The following is a 19,692-nucleotide window of genomic DNA, read 5'->3' as shown; positions in this document are numbered from 1 at the left end:
TTTTGAGGCACTCTGAAAGATTTTTTACAAAGCCCTGCTTGTTTTGCCTGTATTTTAATGATTACTTCAACCACAAAAAAAAAACTGCCAATGCTTCTTCCCATTTTGGTGTTGGCATCATGTTATGCTTTAGCTATTGAAAAATAGCAGATCTACAAGCTCGTATCGCGCCACCGAGTGGCGCGATACGAGCTTGTAGGTCTGCTATTTTTGAAAAATCGAAGACACTTTTAGAATCTGATCTCAGGTCAGAATGGGTTAATAATGAAACTGTCAGGATGTAATAGACATTTTTAGAATCTGATCTCAGGTCAGAATGGGATAACCAGGGAAATCAGTGGAACGTCCAACATTCAAACAGAGATTTGCACGAAAGGAAAGTGTCCACCTCTCTGGGCCGTGCAGCTGCACAGAGGCACACGGACACCGCGGCGCCCGGTTCAGTGCCAGTTAAGTTTAGATGCAAATGGACGCAGCAGGGCAAACAACAGCTCTCAACTCAGCCGGTCGGGGTATCGAGGCTCATCTGAAAAATGCACGAGAAATAAACATGTGCGCAACACGGCACAGCACGGCACAGCACAGCACAGCACAGCACAGCACAGCACAGCACAGCACAGCACAGCACAGCACAGCACAGCACAAACAAGGGCTGACACAAGTGACACATGCTTAGAGCTGACTTTCTTTCTCACGTTATTCAACTCTCTTTTCTGTGTGTCTCTGTCTCTCTTTCTGTCTCTCCGTCTCTGTCTCTCTTTCTGTCTCTCCGTCTCTGTCTCTCTCTCTGTCTCTTTCTGTCTCTCCGTCTCTGTCTCTCTCTCTGTCTCTTTCTGTCTCTCTCTCTGTCTCTTTCTGTCTCTCCGTCTCTGTCTCTTTCTGTCTCTCCGTCTCTGTCTCTCTCTCTGTCTCTCTCTGTCTCTCTCTCTCTCTCTCTCTTTCCTTTCCGCTCTCCCCATCCCATCAACTAGGGCTATTTAGTCTGCGTTGAGTCTTGCCGCAGCGCTCTCTCAGAATACTAATATGCCGGGCTGATGTGGGTCAGGCCTTAATCCTGTAGAAATGATTATCGCTGCACACGACTGGAACTTCTCCTGTAGGATATCATTAGCATTCTGTACTTTTCCACCGCACTGCACTATAGCTGCCATTCCCACTATAGGACAAACCACATCACTCCAGCACAACTGGAATTATCAAAATGAAAATGGCATATTGTTGTGCTTGACTATATTGGTAGTGCCAGCCTTTGTGCAGAATTCACCGCAATGTACTGTTGTATTATGAGTATGCACATGCGAACAACCGCATGCGCGCGCTTGCACGCATGTGTGTGTGTGTGTGTGTGTGTGTGTGCGTGTGTGTGTGTGTGTGTGTGTGCGTGTGTGTGCGTGCGTGCGTGCGTGTGTGTGTGTGTGCGCGTGTGTGTGTGTGTGTGCATGCATTTGTCATTTCTTGGGGAAAATAACACTCCACTGCCTCAGCATATATCCTGGCGGATGAAAACAGCACCTATAGTTTATAACTCCTATTTTTCTGGGTAGAGAGTGTGGCAGGAATTGTCAGAAAGTGGGTGAGTGAGTGACAGGTGGGCAAGGCCTCAGTGAGTCTGATTCTGAAATGGAGTCTCAGGCTGAGGTGTAGGAAAGCCGCTCGACAAGTTCAGAATCAGGAGCTGAACGTCTCAATGCTTCAAGAAGTCACAAAGTTCCATTTGCATGATGCTAATAGCAATAAAACACAGATCAGAGATGGTTTGAGTGTGTGTGTGCGTGCGTGCGTGTGTACGCGCGTGTGCGTGTGTGAGTGTGTGTGTGCGCCGCAATGCATGCACGCACACATAAAGACATCTGTGTCCTTGCATCGTTGTCTGAGTTGAATGCGACCAATTTACAGTGTTTGAAAAGCAAGGTTGCCTCAGCATGGCACGCCGGGTGATATGAGGAAACCGAAAGGTGATTTGTCTCACAGACGGCGGCATGGAGGACAAAAGTGAATATTATGCTTGAACGCACGGCTATAGACAGAGCACGAAATGCAATTGTTTGACTGGCAGAATGTGAGAATAATGAGTCATTTTAGTTATTAAAGGTCACGGAGCTTGTGTGATACTATACTGATATAGAGAAAGAAAGACACAGAGTTGTCAGAGAATATAATATAATAATGTCATTTTCACATGCAGTGATATATAAAACACGCTTAGTTGGTAGTCATCCGTTCCATGTCGTCTTTGAGGGAAGACAAAATGCACACGAAGAAGAGGAAGACCGGACCGCAAAACTATAAACTTTGGTTTGGTATTTAAACGCGCACACGCACACAAACAGACACGCACTCGCACACTCACACAAACACACACGCACTCGCACACGCACACAAACACGCACTCGCACACTCACACAAACACACACGCACTCGCACACGCACAGAAACACACACGCACTCGCACACTCACACAAACACACACGCACTCGCACACTCACACAAACACACGCGCACTCGCACACGCACACAAACACACACGCACTCGCACACTCACACAAACACACAAACACACACACACTCGCACTTGTACTCGCACTCGCACACGCAGGCGGATTCCATAACAGCAGCATTAACCGTTATCTTTGATGTAATGCTCACTCGCCGGTTACAGTTAATTGAGAGAGGATTTATTCTCCACATTCAGAGGAAAACCAACGCGCAGCACTTGTGTGGTAAACACAAGTTCAATTGCACCCTCTGTGCCGCGTACACGCTCCATAGGAGAATGGTGGATGCTTCTGCCAATACCTTCGGCGCCATAACACTATACAGCTGGACGATGAAAGCCGGGTAGATAATGGCTATTTATTCACCACTTCAGCCTTCGTTGTCTGAGAGAGGAGCCCAAAACTTGCTGCACCGTCCAGATATTTACCCTGTGAATGGGGAGGGGAAATAACAAAAGGGGGAGCAAATGAAAAGGCTGATGGAGTTTGGAGAGAGAAAACAGAGGCAGGAGTCCAAAGCAAACGAACGAGAGAGAGAGAGAGAGAGTGAGAGAGAGAGAGTGTGACAGACTTTGGGGTAGGTGGGAAGGGGACGTGTATGAGAGAGGGAGCGAAAGTGACAGATCACTTGTGAAACACGGACTGATCCGGAGAGCCTGTTCTCCTGGGCAGAACAAGAGATGAGGTCAGAGGAGTCCTTGTAAGCTTGGCTACACTTGCGCGCACGTAAAGGTGACTAATTTTCTCATTTTCCAGTTGAGGACAGAGAGAGAGCCGTAATGGCCCTCTCTGGCTGAGACCATAGTGATGGAGTCCACATTAGCCCGGCATTATGCTCCACTCCATCCACGGGCTGCTCGCAGCCTGCCTGCACTCTTAAAGGTCACGCGGGAAACTGCCAACACACAAAAGGTCACGCTGGCTCTAATAGGGGCCTGCGAGTGATTAGGAAAGTGGCCGTGTGTAGGAGCAGTGTGAAACAAGGAGGAGGCGAGGAGGGAGATTAATACAGTGATAAGGCAGTGGAGTGATGTTGCCCTATTCTTTCGTCTTTGTTTGCCCAGCTATTCTATGGCATCTCCCACGTGAAAAGGCCAAGCTTATTCGTCACAATGCCACCCTGCACCGTTGTCTCAATATGCGCTCAGGGAGAGTTGCGTTATTATATGAATGCCCCGTCTTGTTATAGCAGAGAGAATGAAATGAAAGGACAATGCTCTCCGATCTGACCGATGACAACTGAGGCGAGAAACAAGTGGAGGATGTGAGGAAACGAGGGGAATCTGATCAGCAGGCCCTGCAGGGGCTGGTCTGTCTGTCGGGACGGAGAACATGGGTGACCAGAGAAGACCACCAGTGCTGTCGCCTCACAGCTATAAAGGTCCTGGGTTCGATTCCCGCTGGGCAACGCGCTGTGGGCACTGCGTCATCAGTGCCCATACCCGATGCGGGGTTGGCGAAAGGGCCTTTCTGCGTGGAGATTGCATGTTCTCCCCGTGTCCTCTAGCCCATTCTGACCTGAGATCAGATTCATACGAGGTTTCCACTGGACACACACTGGTCTGATTAACCCATTCTGACCTGAGATCAGATTCTAAAAAATGTCAGTCGTTCTTCGATTTTTCAAAAATAGCAGACCTACAAGCTCGTATCGCGCCACTCGGTGGCGCGATATGAGCTTGTAGATCTGCTATTTTTAAATAGCTAAAGCATAACATGATGCTGACACCAAAATGGGTGCCCGGTCAGAATGGGCTAGAGTAGGTACCATCACAAAGAGGCTTGGACTCCTCATGCATTGAAGGAAGCATGAGGTCAGTCCGTTGCTCTCCCCGGGTTGGCAGAGGGAGTGTTAGTATAGCGCCCAGGATTGCATTAGACAATCGACACTATGGGTGAAAAAAATGTGTTACAGAAATCGTGAGATAAATAAATTAGGGGAAAAAAAAAAGAAAAAATAACGACGACCTGCAGGTTTATAGTAGCATTCAAACTGTTCGCGCAAAACATGTGCGGCACATTGATAAGGCCGGTGCACGGGTTTGCTTGTGTGTAAAATCAAGACATTGCTGCCATCACAGAGAAACAGGAATTTCACAGATCAAAGGCTCCCGATACGAAAATGTCTACGGCTGCATTTCATGTCAAGACATTTTCTGTCTCTCTCTGTCTGGGCTTTTTTCCCCCCATTACATTTCTCTCCATTCTTGCCGCAGAGCACACTGGGGGGAATCTGGGCTTAGTGGCTATAGGGGGGGGGGGGTTCTTACATAACTCGGTGAGACGCAGCACTGTGCCCTGGTCGGTTAAGGGGCCTGACCTGGATGCTAAATGGAGCGCCCTTTCTGTTGTGATGTGAATCAGGCCGCATAATCATATACTTGCCACGAATGCGTCCCACTGGCCCCCGACCGACGGTCACGGCGCCACAATGCTCTAGCCGAGAGAAGATCCGGGGGCGAGGCCTGGAGGCATCGGGCATGACCCGATAGCTCGTTATCAGCTCGTATACGATGCATATATACATGGGAGATTCATTACATGATGTGGCAGGAGAGAGGGGAACCTGCACGTGCATGGGGTCATACTACTGTATACTGCATACAGTAGTACATGCAAGTTTAACAGGTGTCAGGCTGATTTTGTTGCGTTTGCTTCCCTCGAAGACAGACGTCGTACACTGCTCTATTCAGAGCCCTAACCGGGGCGTCTCTGGCATCTGACATTTTGTTTTAAAATACATCTTTTTTTTATCACTTCACACTGCATGTGTACTGTATGTATGGAAGGTGGGGAGAGAGAGAAAGAGAGAGATAGGGGAGGGGGGGGGGGGATTTTTCTTATTATGTTTGTTTTATGCAGCTCAAGATAGCGGGTAACTTATTTTGTTGTACCTGCAAATGGCCAAATTAACTTATCTTATTTTGTGACTGCTTGCTGTCATGCTATTTGTGAAGCCCTTTGGAAACTAAAAAAAGGTGCCATATAAATAAAGATTTCATTGATAACCTTTTGCTCATCTACCGTGGATTATGACAATGATGGGGGGGACAATTGTCTGCCCGCCTGCTCCTGGACTGAAGTGTACCCAGTTAAAGTGAATGAGTGCAGGCTCATGGTGGTGGAGATGGCCATGAGCGCGTTCCCTCTCCTCTGTCACAGTCAGTCACATAACAGGCTCAAAGCCCAGGCTTTGGCAGTAAGAGTGGAAACTATTGGAAGATTATGAGCAGTGTAACGGAACAGGGGTGGAGACGGGGAGGTGAGGTTTAAGGACTGCTGAAGATGGCGTGTGCAAGCCATCAGAACCACTTAGAGCACACCCTGATCGAAAATGCGCTGTCAAAAGAATGATTGAAATGGAACGAGACACAGTGTGAGGGTGGTAACTCTAATGTTTATCGACAGCGTAATCTGACGTCTTCAGCTTGACACGCAGAGTCTGTCTGTATACAGCGGTGCTGCTGGTGGTGCCGAACGGACGACAGGTGTATCAGAGCGTGGAACTGGACACATGCACAGTGTTGCCAACTCTCCAAGTAACGGAAATAGCTAGTGGCTCCTCGAAAAGTATAGCTAGAAGTCGCTAGGGGTGGGATATGCGCGCGCGAAGCCCCTTTTTAGCGTCCCTAGCGACTTTTAGGCGCCCCTATAGCAACGGAAATATGGAGCCATAGCCCAGAACACCATTTCCTTGCTCTGTGCACATAACCGAGCCGAGGAAGCCAGACGCGCCGAGCACTTTAGTGTTGCCAACTTAGCGGATTTGAGGCTGAGAGAGGGAAAATTAAGAAAAAGGAGGGTTTCTTTCTCTGGCGACTGTCAACACGATTTATCCCCAATTCACCAGAAATAGTAGCTACATGTAGATTTCTCTCCATAAGATTTTCACTAATTCAGTCGCTAGGGGGGTCTGGAAAGAAGCTAAATATGGCGACGAATCCGCTAAGTTGGCAATACTGCACCTGCACCCTGCAGTGGAACGTTGACACTTTTCATTGTCGCTTTTCAATTCTCGTTGGTCCAATGAAAATTATGAACTCAGTTTCTGATATAAAGGTACTGTAAGTGATACTCTTACAGTGTGTGTGTGTGTGTGTGTGTGTGAGGGTGTGTGTGTGTGTGTGTGTGTGTGCGTGCGCGCGTGTGTTAGGTTGCGCAACAGTGACACTTGGTGGTGAAAAACAACCAAGCGCTATTTTGGTGATCGGACACAGCCGAAGGGGGACAGATAGCTGTCTATAGGAGTGGTTGCACCACTCAAACAGTGATACAAAAAACCGGAACCGAAACAGTGATACAAAAAACCGGAACCAGACTATTTCCTTCTCCTTCCTTTCCTTCTTTTGAAAGACTATCCAAAAAAACGTATCCCACCAAACATGCCCTTGAACCTTTCACACAACAAGCTTCTATGTTTGTGTTCAATATAGCCACCATACTGTATAGAAGGATATTATCACAGACTGCAGCCCACATTTTGTCACGCACTCACAGTTGATGCGGCACACCGATGCAAAGGAAGACATGCTGTAGTGCCTCACGGCCCGGGGAAACTCTCCCGTCAGGTGAAAAGAAGCAGCTTGGACTCCTCATGCATAGAAGGAAGCATGAGGTCAGTCCGTCCGCTGCCTCCCCCCCCCCCAGGTTGGCAGAGGAAGTGTAGCGCCCAGGATTACATGATTACATAATTGACACTGGGTGACAAAATGGGCTATAAAATCGTGGGATAATTTTTTTTTTTAACAAAAGGAAGACATGCAATGCACGGTGCAAGTTCTTGAAGAGTGAAGTCTGTACTTATCTTTCTAGAGTAAGTCAAGTTCTTCCTACTGGTTTTGTGTTCTCTTCTAGTGTTTGCTATGGTGGCTAATGTGCCCAGGTTCTGTCATTTGTTGTTCTATCCATGCTCAAATCCATTAGACACACCTTTACCCGATCTTTTGTTTACTACAGGTTAATGCATGTGCTCCGATCTTGCATATTTTTAATGCATTTGCTTTGGGATTACTAATGCATTTATTTTATGAGCCAGTCACCCGATCTGGTTTATCTTGGAGATGCATTGCGTCCCTCCAAAATGCTCCAATGTTGTGTAACTTCATTAATCAATATTTCAATTTCAGCAGTGCAAATGCCATGAATAAATTAGCCCCTTTGACTTTAAATTAGAGCCTGACCATTACTGGATATTGGGCCTGATGCCAATACTGATATTAAAGGGAGCAATATTTCACAGTCAGATACGGTATATCAGTAAAATTGACATTGGCCTATTTTCCAATGCTTGTTACATTTAACATAATTATGCAGTCCTCGCATGGATATGTCGGAGACCTTCATATGCTTCAAAATCTTGAATGATGAATTCTGTTTCATTTGCAGCCATTGCGGATGTGGTTGTGACTTGTAGGTTTGGCATAAATCAGAAGTTGTATGCATGTTAAACAAAAAAGTTTAAAAAGCACGTACATTATGTGCGCAATTTGTGAACAAGGTCAAACAAATCACAATGTGTTATTCAGTGAAATGGCTCCAGGATAATCCACTTCAGTCAGGACAACTCATGAATTGAAGTTGTCAAAATTACTTTTCTGTTATTTTTCTGTGAATATCGCCTATTATGTTAACCCTTGTGAATAAAATTAAAAATGTCTTGATGTCTTGATATCTACACTGATGGAGCACATGCACTACATCTCCCAATGCAAACGTCCCTGTTTAAATGGGGAACTCCATTACTGAGTATGTGATCGGTTGAGAATGGAAACGAGGAGCCGATGCCAGCCGCAACTGCAAAGATGTCCCTGGCCGAACATGCTCTGCGCATGTCATAATAATAATGAATTTAATGATGAATTGCATTTTCTAGCGCTTTTCCAAGTGCTCAAAGCGCTTTACAATGGTTCATTCATTCATACATTGGGAGGTGAAGCGGCGAACAGTCGACGCCAGCAACCCTCCCCATTCGCACACCAATGGCGGCGAGCTCACACCGACCGACTCTTTGGATCCATGGATCATTGGACGACCTGCTCTACCTCCTGAGCCACAGTCGCCCTGTGAGTCGCCATGTGAGGAGATATGGCATCGTCGATGCATTGTGAATTTCCCCTTGACTTTCAACTTCACCAGTCATTTCCTGGTTGTATTGGTATTTGTGTATGGCTGGGGGTTATTCTGTTGTCGTGCTGTGTGGATCATTGGTCTGCTTTCGAGGTGACAGCCTGTATACACACAGACACTCTGCATTATAAACCCCAATCGGTTTAAAATGCATCGGTCGCGCAACAGAGAACAAATGGAGCCCGGAGTCCCTTCAGCGCTCGTGGGTTAACATGAACGATCACTGGCCAGCTGGGAAGTGCTTATTAAGTGACAACAAGGGTGTGTTACTGTCATGTGTCATTTGTCCAAACTAAGGAACGACACAGACAAATAGAGTTAAGGGATACGTGGCGAATGGGGTGAAACGCAGGGTTTCAAAGTGCTGGGTGACAGGAAACACACACACACACACACACACGCACGCACGCACGCACACACACAAGCAGAAATGCCCTAATTTCTTTTTGCAACTGACAATCCATTACAGTTGCCGGCAGGGTATATATCTTGATGACATCTATTCTATACACAGTATACAATTCAATGAAAAGGGTCAACTGTCAGTGACAGAAGCAGAAAGACAACTACACATACAGTAATCCATGAGAGGCTGCAACCAGCTTTAGGTTTGCGCTTGACAATTCCGGGCCAACAGAGTGGCTTATACTGCCATCATGCCGCTAAAAAGTGTAACAATAAAGCATATGTGATGTGCGTGTACTGATGGTATGAGAACACATGCTCACAAATGCACACACACAGAAATATAAAACAAGAGCATGCACGCTGCACGCACGCACACACACACACACACACGCACGCACACACACACACACACGCACGCACATGCGCACGCACACGCACACGCACACACACACACACACACACACACACACACACACACACACACACACACAGAGTGCGCTTGTTGCCTAGTTACCAAAGTGGGTTTTTTTTTATGCTCGCAGGGGGTAATTATTACCATCGAGGGCCGTTATTAAGAAAAGTAAAGCTGGTAGTTAAAGGAACTCGTCCTTCCTTTGTTTAACACTGATTATACATTACAGGGAACGGAGAGAGAATAGCTCAGAGAGAGAGGAAGAGGAGTAGGAGGAAGGGGGTGGTGGTACATGAAGCAGGAGAAGGTGGGGCCATTGTGGGAGGAGAGGGCAAGCTGGAGATATGCGGAACGGCAACTCTCGTCGAGCTTAAAAGTGTTCATCCTTCTTTGCTGCAAACTTTGGACTGTTTCTGCGTCATTGAAGTGGGTTCTTAACTCATTCTGGGCGGGGAACCCATTTTGGTGTTAGCATCATGTTATGCTTTAGCTATTGAAAAATAGCAGATCTACAAGCTCATATCGCGCCACCGAGTGGCGCGCTACGAGCTTGTAGGTCTGCTATTTTTGAAAAATCGAAGAACGACTGACATTTTTTGAATCTGATCTCAGGTCAGATTGGGTTAATCAGACCAGTGTGTGTCCAGTGGAAACCTCGTATATGAATCTGATCTCAGGTCAGAATGTGTTAAATAGCATCCACCTTGTATAGTATTCTCTGTGTTCCCTTCAAGCAGGCCCGCCTCTGTGCCCAGCATTGCCCAATTCCGAACAAATATTATACACTGTAAATGTCACTCTGAGAGTGTAAGATCAAACAATAAAAATAAAAAAACGTATACGGTCCTGCTGTATACTTGCTCAATAAAGATTCAGCTTATATAACATTTCATCGCAACGTTTCGGGTCAAGGGTCTGAGAATGTGAGACCTGAAGATGATCCTTGGCCTGAAGGAGAGAAGTGTGCGTGCGGGGGCGCTTCTATGCCCGAGGCTGTGTGCCGAGGCCCATTGAAGAAAGAAACCTTCTGAATCCTAAAGGTTTTCTGAACCTTTTTCATGTCAAGGACCCCCAGAATGATCTGTATTTGGCCGCAGACCCCCATCTGAAAAGGTGTTTTTTTCACATTTCCTACAAGTACTACTCGGTGCCAAAATGGGTTATACTATAGGCTTGCGCGAGGGCGTTGTGCAATGAAAAATAGCCGATCTCAGAGCGAGAGAGAGAGAGAGAGAGAGGGGGAGAGAGAGGGAGAGAGAGAGAGAGGGAGAGAGAGAGAGAGAGAGGGGGAGAGAGAGAGAAAGAGAGAGAGAGACAGAGAGAGAGAGAGAGAGAGGAGGAGGGGAGAGAGACCATTAACGCACATGTAAATTAACCTCAGTCATTTACCCCATGCTGGGCTGCTTGAATTACAGACAGATTGCAGATGGCAATTAAACACCAGTACATACATGCAAACAGACAGATGCAGGAGTGCACGCACGCACGAGCGAGCGAGCGCATGCAAGCAGTCACGGGCGCACAACAATGCACACACGTGCACGAAGGCAGAACTACTGATCTCCATGGCAACATTATAGGGGGGGGGGGGGGAGGGAGGGAGGGGGGGGGGCATCTCAGCAATGGTGCATGTGGCATCACGAACGTTGATTGATGTGCATGAGGGGGGGAGGGGGGGGGGGTCAATAACAGAAGTGTTGTCGTCGATGGTACTCCTTCCTCACGTGGCTGGGATGGAGCCATGCCCCCCCCCCCCCCCCCCCGCAGACAGTGATGAAGAGAGAGGAAGAGAGACGGAGACATTCCTCTCCTCTCCCGTTTCCATCATGTCCTATTCTTCATGGAGTCCTCTCTCTCGTCTTATTCCGTCCAACAGGTTTCCTCTGAAGCCTCTCTCTCCTCCGCCCCTTGTCTCTCTCCATGCGGCTGAGTAATCGCCTCGTTTCCTTCAAAACTTTTTTTTTTTTTTACTCTGCCACACACTCCCGCGGGCCGCAGCCAATCACGGGCCTCGGTGTGCGTGCCGTGTGACTCTCCCCATAGTCCCAGATTTACAACCAATCATTCTCCAGGAAACATCACAACCCCGAAGTTTGAAAGTTCTGTCGCCCCCCAAGCCCCCCGTCCCCCCGTCCCCCTTTCCCAATCTCTCCCTTTCCGTTTTCTTTTTTTCCCTTCTTCTTCTTCTCTCTCTCTTTTTTGGCACTTGTTTTCCCTTCGTTTTTTCCTGTTATGTAAGACAGACAGACAGAAGTGGGGCAGGCTTCAAAGTGAATGGCAAAGCCGCCTTTTCCCCAGCTCGCTTTGCTGTTCACGCGCGCCATTCCAGCTCTGCCATACCCACCCCCCCACCCACCCCCTGTTCTCCCTCTCTCCCTCTCTCTCTCTCTCTGTCTCTCTCTCTCTCTGTCTTCTCCTCCCATCTCTCTCCATCCATCCTCTTCTTCCTATCCCCTCTGTGTTTCCTCATGTTTACCCCATCGCATCTCATTAATGTACGTCCATCTGTCATTCTGCCAGCTTTACCCTTGTTCCATTTTTCCCTTCATTTGGCACGGAGCAGTAACAATAGTGTCGGCGTGAGCCAGCATGTTATTTATTAGACGCACGTGTGCGCGTGCGCGTGCGTGGGCATGCATGCACGCGCTCGTGAGTGCGTGCAAAGTTGCTCTTCCCAATGACGTGTCGATACCATCTGACCCCGTCACTCTCTCGCTGGCACGGAGCAAGGGAAGAGCATGGGGGACATTTGAGGCTAAAAGGCATTCAGAGGTGAGAACCTTAAAAGGAAGCCAGACAAGTCTCATTATGACTGGCCTCTCTCGGACATCATGTCAGACCTGCTTTTATCAAATGTGGAGTGATGGGAGGGCCAGACTTCCTCTTTGATTCTCTGTCAGAAAAGGTTCCGTCAACTCATGGTAGACATGACGAGGTAAATGCAACAGGTGCACTGACTCTCCTCTCTTTAAATACACATTTCAATCGCAACTGGAGCGAACGCAAAGCTATATTACTTGTATAACTTTTGAGTGGTTTAAGGAGGGGCTGCGGTATAACAACAAACCGCCCCGCCCTGATGATTCATCTTTTTGTTTCTCCGTCTGAAGCATGTCAGTTATATATATGACTTTTCCTTTCTCAAGTCTTTGTTTCTATTCAGTTCTTTGCGTTTCGTACTGAACTCTGGGCCTCGTTTGCGCCGCAAGGACTGGGGATTTACTCTAGCCTCTTGTTTGCTCACCTGAATAAACTGCAGCGAGTGCCTCACATCGCCTGGCCTGGTGGGGTATGCACACATGCAACCACGCACGCACCCATGCACGCAGCCACGCACGCACGCACGCACGCACAGCACACACAATATAACGTTGACCCCTGCCTAGAACCTTCCCGCTCTGACATTTAACAGAGAGAGAGAGAACAAATTAGTCACGAGAGTAATATGTATAGTGTGTGTGTGTGTGTGTGTGTGTACGCACGCATGCACACGCACACGTGTGTATAAACAGCATAGGAATGAGAGAGCTTTGTCTCCACCTGGCTCTAGGCGGGTGGAGATGGGGCCGTGGAGAATATCCTGTAACCCACAGCCAGTGGTATTTGCTCACCTGCATAAATCTACGTATAAGTGAATGCCTCACATCTCTGTATAAAAAAAAAATCACACACGTGTGAACTGAGTGGTACAATTCCCCCCCCCCCCCCCCCCTCTCTCTCTCTCACTCTCTCTCATTAGAGACACTACCCCTCTCACTGTTTCTGGCGCCCCCTACTGCTATTATTAAGTCACATACTCGTGCTCTCACAGACAGACACACACACACACACACACACACACACAAACAGGTACAAGGACATTGCAAGCTGGTTGTAGGAGTGGTTGCACCACTCAAAAATGAAATGGACTGAAAAAAAGACCATTACTGTGTCGGTCAAATAATCAACAAATTATACTATAAAAACGTCTCCAACATTGGCCAAGTAGTGATAGTCAAATAATATAAGAAAGAGGAAAACACTGTGGAAATAGCCGATCGACAAGCTCACAACGCCTTGCAGCGTGAGTCGTTGTGGGCTTGTAGATCCCTACCTCCTTCACCATCACTTATAGTTCTTATTTAATACATTGTGATGTTTAGTAGCTTATAGAGCTATAGATGTCTCCACTGGGCCTGATAGCTAATGTTTTAGTGACAGCCTGTCTTGTTATGGTTCAGCTTATATGTATATTTTTCATATACAGTACATAGGCTATAAAGGAAACGTTGCATACATTTAAAACACATTTCAAAGTAGTGAAAATAGCCGATCTACAAGCTCACAACAAGTTGTATAGTGACCCGCTGTAAGCTTATATAGATTGGCTATTTTGACTATTTCAGAAATAGGGCTGAAGTGATTAATACTTATTTCTGTGCCGGCCCGGCGGTCACCACATCGCTGTGTTGGGTTTCAAGATGAAACAGTTTGGGGAAACCCTGGTCTATAGGCAGCTGTGACTGACACCAAACTATTGGTAGACAAGAGAGAGGATGAGAGGAGAGAAGGAGGAGAGGAGGAAAGGAAGGGATGAAGGAGAGAGTGGAGTGGAGAGTGGATGTGAAGGGTTAACTGCAACAAGGAGGGGTTTCTCAGTAAAGCGAAAGTATAGAACGCTGACAGAAGCTGGGTGGCGGACAGCTCACTGCACTCTCTCTACAAAACCTCCGTTCAACACAACTTTTACAGAAGAATACTTAAAGACAGGTGAGTACAACACATAATATATTAGATAATACAAGATATATCATTCATTGACAGAGAATGTATCCAGACACGATCTTATTCTTACTCTTTGATATCTTCAGTAAAACAACAACAACACAGGTTTCAATAATGTAGCTGTGTCAACAGGGCCGTGTTGAAGTCAGAATGCGGGCCGTATGTGCAAAGCCCAATCTCCCCCCCCCCCCCCCCCCCCCCCTCGTAACCACCATGTTTCATGTAATAAAAGATTGGATTCCCAGTAGGCTTGTATTGTCTTTACAATGGCCAAGATAGTATATATATAAGATATATAGTATATACGCAAAACATACATTAAGCACTTCAGTCCTATATTATCAGTTGACTGTTTTACACGCTTAACCCGCATTTTAATAAACCCCCCTTCACTGCCGAGATTGTTGTATTACCTTTAGAGCATACGCTGAATTATTTGGGCTTTTAATCCGCGAAAATCGAGCGAAAAAAGCTTCCTCCGTTTGTTATGAACGATCGCACCACCCCCATCTTGGTACACCCGGAAGACGCAGCACAGGACCCTCCTCCATGAGGCGTTGAACCCCATTCGTTTGCATTGGCCTCAATTTCCCAGAAGCCCTAGCAGCCCACAGCATGTGACAATTTCCGGTTTCATCATCAAAACAAATGCATCTACTCTCTTTCTCCGCAGCGAAGACGGATTTTCTATTTATTTATTACATTACGGCGGATTAAACACATAAAACAAAAGGCGGGTATGTCGTATATCGCAGCGACAGTAACCTGGATTAAACCATTCCCGGCACGGAAACTGTTATAGGACTGAAGTGCTTAATGTGTGTTTTGTAATAATACATCTGCAAAGTAACTAAAGTGGGGGTCAAAAAACCTTAGGTTTCATTTTTGGCTCTCTATCCTGATTCGATGAAAGGCTTAGGTCCCAGCCAAAAACGAAACCTAAGGTTTTTTGAGTGAAATCACAGAATATACCTTTAAAGGACCATAGACTTGTATGATGGTATGAATGAGGGGGGCCCCAGTTAGATAAATCGGAGTAGATAACATAACATTTTAAAGGGCTCCATCTTGCGCCACCCCTTATCCCTTATCCCTAAACTTATTTGCCATTTTTTACTATTTTGAAAATAAATTAAAAATAATTCAACTATAGCCGATCTACATCTACACGTTGTGAGCTTGTAGATCAGCTATTTGAACTATTTTAAAAGGTTTTTTTAAATAGTAAAAAATGGCAAATAAGTTTAGGGATCAGGGTTAAGGGGTGGCGCAAGATATAGCCCTATATGTACGTTATCTACGCCAATGTATCTAATATGGGCCTCATTGTTGTAATGTGTGGACATTAGAACAATGTATCTAATATGGGCCTCATTGTTGTAATGTGTGGACATTATAGAACAATGTATCTAATATGGGCCTCATTGTTGTAATGTGTGGACATTAGAACAATGTATCTAATATGGGCCTCATTGTTGTAATGTGTGGACATTATAGAACAATGTATCTAATATGGGCCTCATTGTTGTAATGTGTGGACATTAGAACAATGTATCTAATATGGGCCTCATTGTTGTAATGTGTGGACATTAGAACAATGTATCTAATATGGGCCTCATTGTTGTAATGTGTGGACATTATAGAACAATGTATCTAATATGGGCCTCATTGTTGTAATGTGTAGACATTAGAACAATGTATCTAATATGGGCCTCATTGTTGTAATGTGTGGACATTAGAACAATGTATCTAATATGGGCCTCATTGTTGTAATGTGTGGACATTATAGAACAATGTATCTAATATGGGCCTCATTGTTGTAATGTGTGGACATTAGAACAATGTATCTAATATGGGCCTCATTGTTGTAATGTGTGGACATTATAGAACAATGTATCTAATATGGGCCTCATTGTTGTAATGTGTGGACATTAGAACAATGTATCTAATATGGGCCTCATTGTTGTAATGTGTGGACATTATAGAACAATGTATCTAATATGGGCCTCATTGTTGTAATGTGTGGACATTAGAACAATGTATCTAATATGGGCCTCATTGTTGTAATGTGTGGACATTAGAACAATGTATCTAATATGGGCCTCATTGTTGTAATGTGTAGACATTATAGAACAATGTATCTAATATGGGCCTCATTGTTGTAATGTGTAGACATTAGAACATTGTATGTTGTTGTCTTGCTTTTTTGAAGCCTTATGGATAAACCAAGGGTTTAAACACTTGCAGTAATGTACCGTATCATGATGGTTTAGGACTTTTGAGGTTATTTTATTGACACAAATGAATGAGCCCACTGTTAATAACAGTGACAAGGACCGTGTGGGTCACTGACACTGTTATTCACTGTTACCCCTTTTTGGCGGGCCCTGCATAGCTTGAGGCTCCCCTGAGCCGTGACCGCGGCTCAGGGGAGTCTATGCCTATGTGCTATCATGTGCAAATGTTGCCTATGCGTGAATAAGTTCCTGACTGTCAACTTAACATTGTTCCAATCTACTTGCAAAAAAGAGATTTCAATCTTACTACTGTGAATAGTATTATTCAAAAACTACATTTCTTTCACTTTTTATTTCCAGCGTGTAGAGATGGCGTGTGCCGGCAGCAGCCTCCTGTCTGAAGAGCAGTTCCTGTGTTCTATCTGTCTGGATGTGTTCACTGATCCGATCACCACTCCATGTGGACACAACTACTGCAACGCCTGCATCACACGTTACTGGGACACTAAGGATGTGTGTCAGTGTCCGCTATGCAAAGAAACCTTCTACAAGAGACCAGCGTTCTCTGTTAATAAAGTCCTCTCCGAGATGGCCGATCAGTTCAGGAAGTCAAAGCAGCTGAAGGAAACTTCAGCCACAACCCCAGAACCTGCTGAACCAGATGACGTCTCCTGTGACGTCTGTACTGAGAACAAGCTCAAGGCCGTGAAGTCCTGCCTGATATGTCTGACCTCCTACTGTGAGACTCACCTGGAGCCTCATCACAGAGTCTTAGGATTAAAACGACACACACTAATCGACCCTGTGAAGAACCTGGAGGACTATATGTGTAAGAAACATGACAGACCTCTGGAGATGTTCTGTAAGACCGACCACACGTGTGTTTGTCAGTTCTGCACTCAGTTAGAGCACAAGTCACATCAGATTGTGTCTATGAAAGAGGCATATGAAGGAAAGAAGGCTGAGCTGGGAGAGACAGAGGCTGAAGTTCAGCAGATGATCCAGGAGAGACAACTGAAGATCCAGGAGGTCAAACACTCAGTAGATCTCAGCCAGAAAGACGCAGACAGAGAGATAGCAGACAGTGTGCAGGTCTTCACTGCTCTGATCAGCTGCATTGAGAGAAGCCAGGCTGAGCTCATTGATGGGATTGAAGAGAAGCAGAAAACAACAGAGAAAGAAGCTGAAGGCTTCATTGAAGATCTGCAACAGGAAATCACTGAGTTAAAGAAGAGAAGCTCTGAGCTGAAGCAGCTCTCACTCACTGAAGACCACCTCCACCTCCTCCAGAACTTCACATCCATCAACACTGGGTGGAGACCCACCAAGGACTGGACAAAGGTCAAGGTCCATCAGTCTCCACACCTGGGGGCAGTGGAGACAGCTGTGGCTCAGCTGGAGAAGACACTCAGTCAAGAGATGGAGAAGATGATGTGTGATGCTGAGCTGAGGAGGTTCCAGCAATATGCTGTGGATGTAACTCTGGACCCTGATACAGCACACTGCGAACTCATCCTGTCTGAGGATGGAAAACAAGTGAGTCATGGAGACGTGAAGAAGAATCTCCCAGACAACAAAGAGAGATTCTCCTGTAATGTCTCTGTCTTAGGAAAACAAAGCTTCTCCTCAGGAAGGTTTTACTATGAGGTTCAGGTTAAAGGGAAGACGCGGTGGACTTTAGGAGTGGCCAGAGAGTCCATCAACAGGAAGGGACCAATCACGCGGAACCCCAACAACGGTTACTGGTCTATAGGGTTGAGGAAAGGAAATGAGTACTATGCTGCTGCTGGCCGTCGTGTCTTCCTCCCTGTAAGAGAGAAGCTCCAGAAAGTGGGAGTGTTTGTGGATTATGAGGAGGGTCTGGTCTCCTTTTATGATGTGGAGTCCAGAGTTCACCTCTACTCTTTCACTGGCTGCTCCTTCACTGAGAGACTTTATCCATTCTTCTGTCCCAGTATGAATTATGGTGGTATAAACTCAGCTCCTCTGATCATCTCTCCTGTCAGTCACACTGATTAAATCTCAGGTTAACATGAACAGGTTAGTTTTCATTTAGAAAATGAATGTTGATTTACAGTTTTATTTTCAGTCAACTGTCTGCTCAAATCAAGTCATTTTTTCATATTCTACTGCATAAACAGACATGCTTTTACATGATTGTCTGAAGTATACAGCCAAAGATTAATATGATAAATTGAGTATTTGAGTATGATAAAGTATTTAATTTAAATATGTATTCTGTCTGTGAGACGTTGAAATCTTATCTGTATTATTTTCTTCATACAAGGAATTGATTTATGGTTTTATTTGATTGGTAAATAAATGGTAAATGGTGCATTTATATAGCGCCTTTATCCAAGGCGCTTTACAGAGATTGTGCATTACATTCACCCATTCATACACCGATGGCAGCGGAAACCATGCAAGGCACCAACTAGCACATCGGGAGCAATTAGGGGTTCAGTGTCTTGCTCAAGGAGCCCGGGTTCGAACTGGCAACCTTACGGTTACCATCCAGGCACTCTACCCCTGAGCCACCGCCGCCCCCTGATTGCATTCAAGTTTAAGTTAAACCAAATATTTTCATTAGTGTGAATGAATTCTGAACCAGGGATTGCAATTTAATCCATTTTGGTCGGGAACCCGTTTTGGTGTTGGCACTATGTTATGCTTTAGCTATTTAAAAATAGCAGATCTACAAGCTCATAGCGCGCCACCGAGTGGCGCGCTATGAGCTTGTAGGTCTGCTATTTTTGAAAAATCGAAGAACGACTGACACAGAAACATAGCTTTTTTAGAAAACTGGTCAGAATGGGTTAATTAATTTTTGTATTAATTGTTTTATTGGCATTATTGTAAATTAAGAATATGTAATGATTCTGATGTTAATATTTGCTTTTTTTGTATATGTGGATGTGTGTTATCAATTAAAAATAGAACATGTGCTTCTTAAAAATAAATCAGCCATTGTAATCATGTATCTGTGTGTGCACTCACTGTGCAGTCTTTGCACCAATATGAACTGTACTCATTTTGTAATGAAAAATATTTGGATTTGGCCGATATGATTACATACACTAGTATTTTCTATCTGCACATGTACAGTAACAATGATCACACATGGAGTTCTATCATAGTACACACTACAGTCATACCACACACGTCTTGATTGTGGTTCGTTGCTATTCGTCTTGTCTTTCGTTTTCTTTTGTTTAGTCTATTTGTTGTTTTGTTTCTGAGTCGTTTTGAG

The 19,692-nt window shown here is 45.5% G+C and overlaps 3 protein-coding genes across 4 annotated transcripts in view; 1 reads left to right on the top strand and 2 right to left on the bottom strand.

Annotated features, from left to right (window-relative positions):
- The window catches only part of LOC310866873 (filamin A-interacting protein 1-like), a 493,882-nt gene that overhangs the window by 100,642 nt on the left and 373,548 nt on the right, over positions 1 to 19,692 (bottom strand). The gene's annotated exons all lie outside the window — the stretch shown is intronic.
- il1rapl1a (interleukin 1 receptor accessory protein-like 1a) overlaps positions 1 to 19,692 on the bottom strand; it is a gene marked incomplete at both ends in the record, with an annotated part of 249,055 nt that overhangs the window by 64,409 nt on the left and 164,954 nt on the right. The gene's annotated exons all lie outside the window — the stretch shown is intronic.
- Positions 14,159 to 18,750, top strand: LOC310867293 (zinc finger protein RFP-like). Its single transcript, XM_083777222.1, has 2 exons — positions 14,159 to 14,190; positions 16,803 to 18,750. Exon 2 carries the CDS (start codon positions 16,812 to 16,814, stop codon positions 18,459 to 18,461), a length of 1,650 nt encoding a protein of 549 aa, XP_083633348.1. The 5' UTR covers positions 14,159 to 14,190; positions 16,803 to 16,811; the 3' UTR covers positions 18,462 to 18,750.

This window comes from Protomyctophum parallelum (assembly GCF_964188405.1).
Source record: "Protomyctophum parallelum genome assembly, chromosome: 11".
Taxonomy (NCBI): Eukaryota; Metazoa; Chordata; class Actinopteri; order Myctophiformes; family Myctophidae; genus Protomyctophum; species Protomyctophum parallelum.
Note: the sequence above shows the minus strand (reverse complement) of the source record. Positions and strands in the feature narration are given on the sequence as shown.

What these genes read in the sequence shown, in the direction of transcription:
- LOC310867293 (XM_083777222.1), top strand. Translation starts at nt 16,812, where the DNA reads ATGGCGTGTGCCGGCAGCAGCCTCCTGTCTGAAGAGCAGTTCCTGTGT.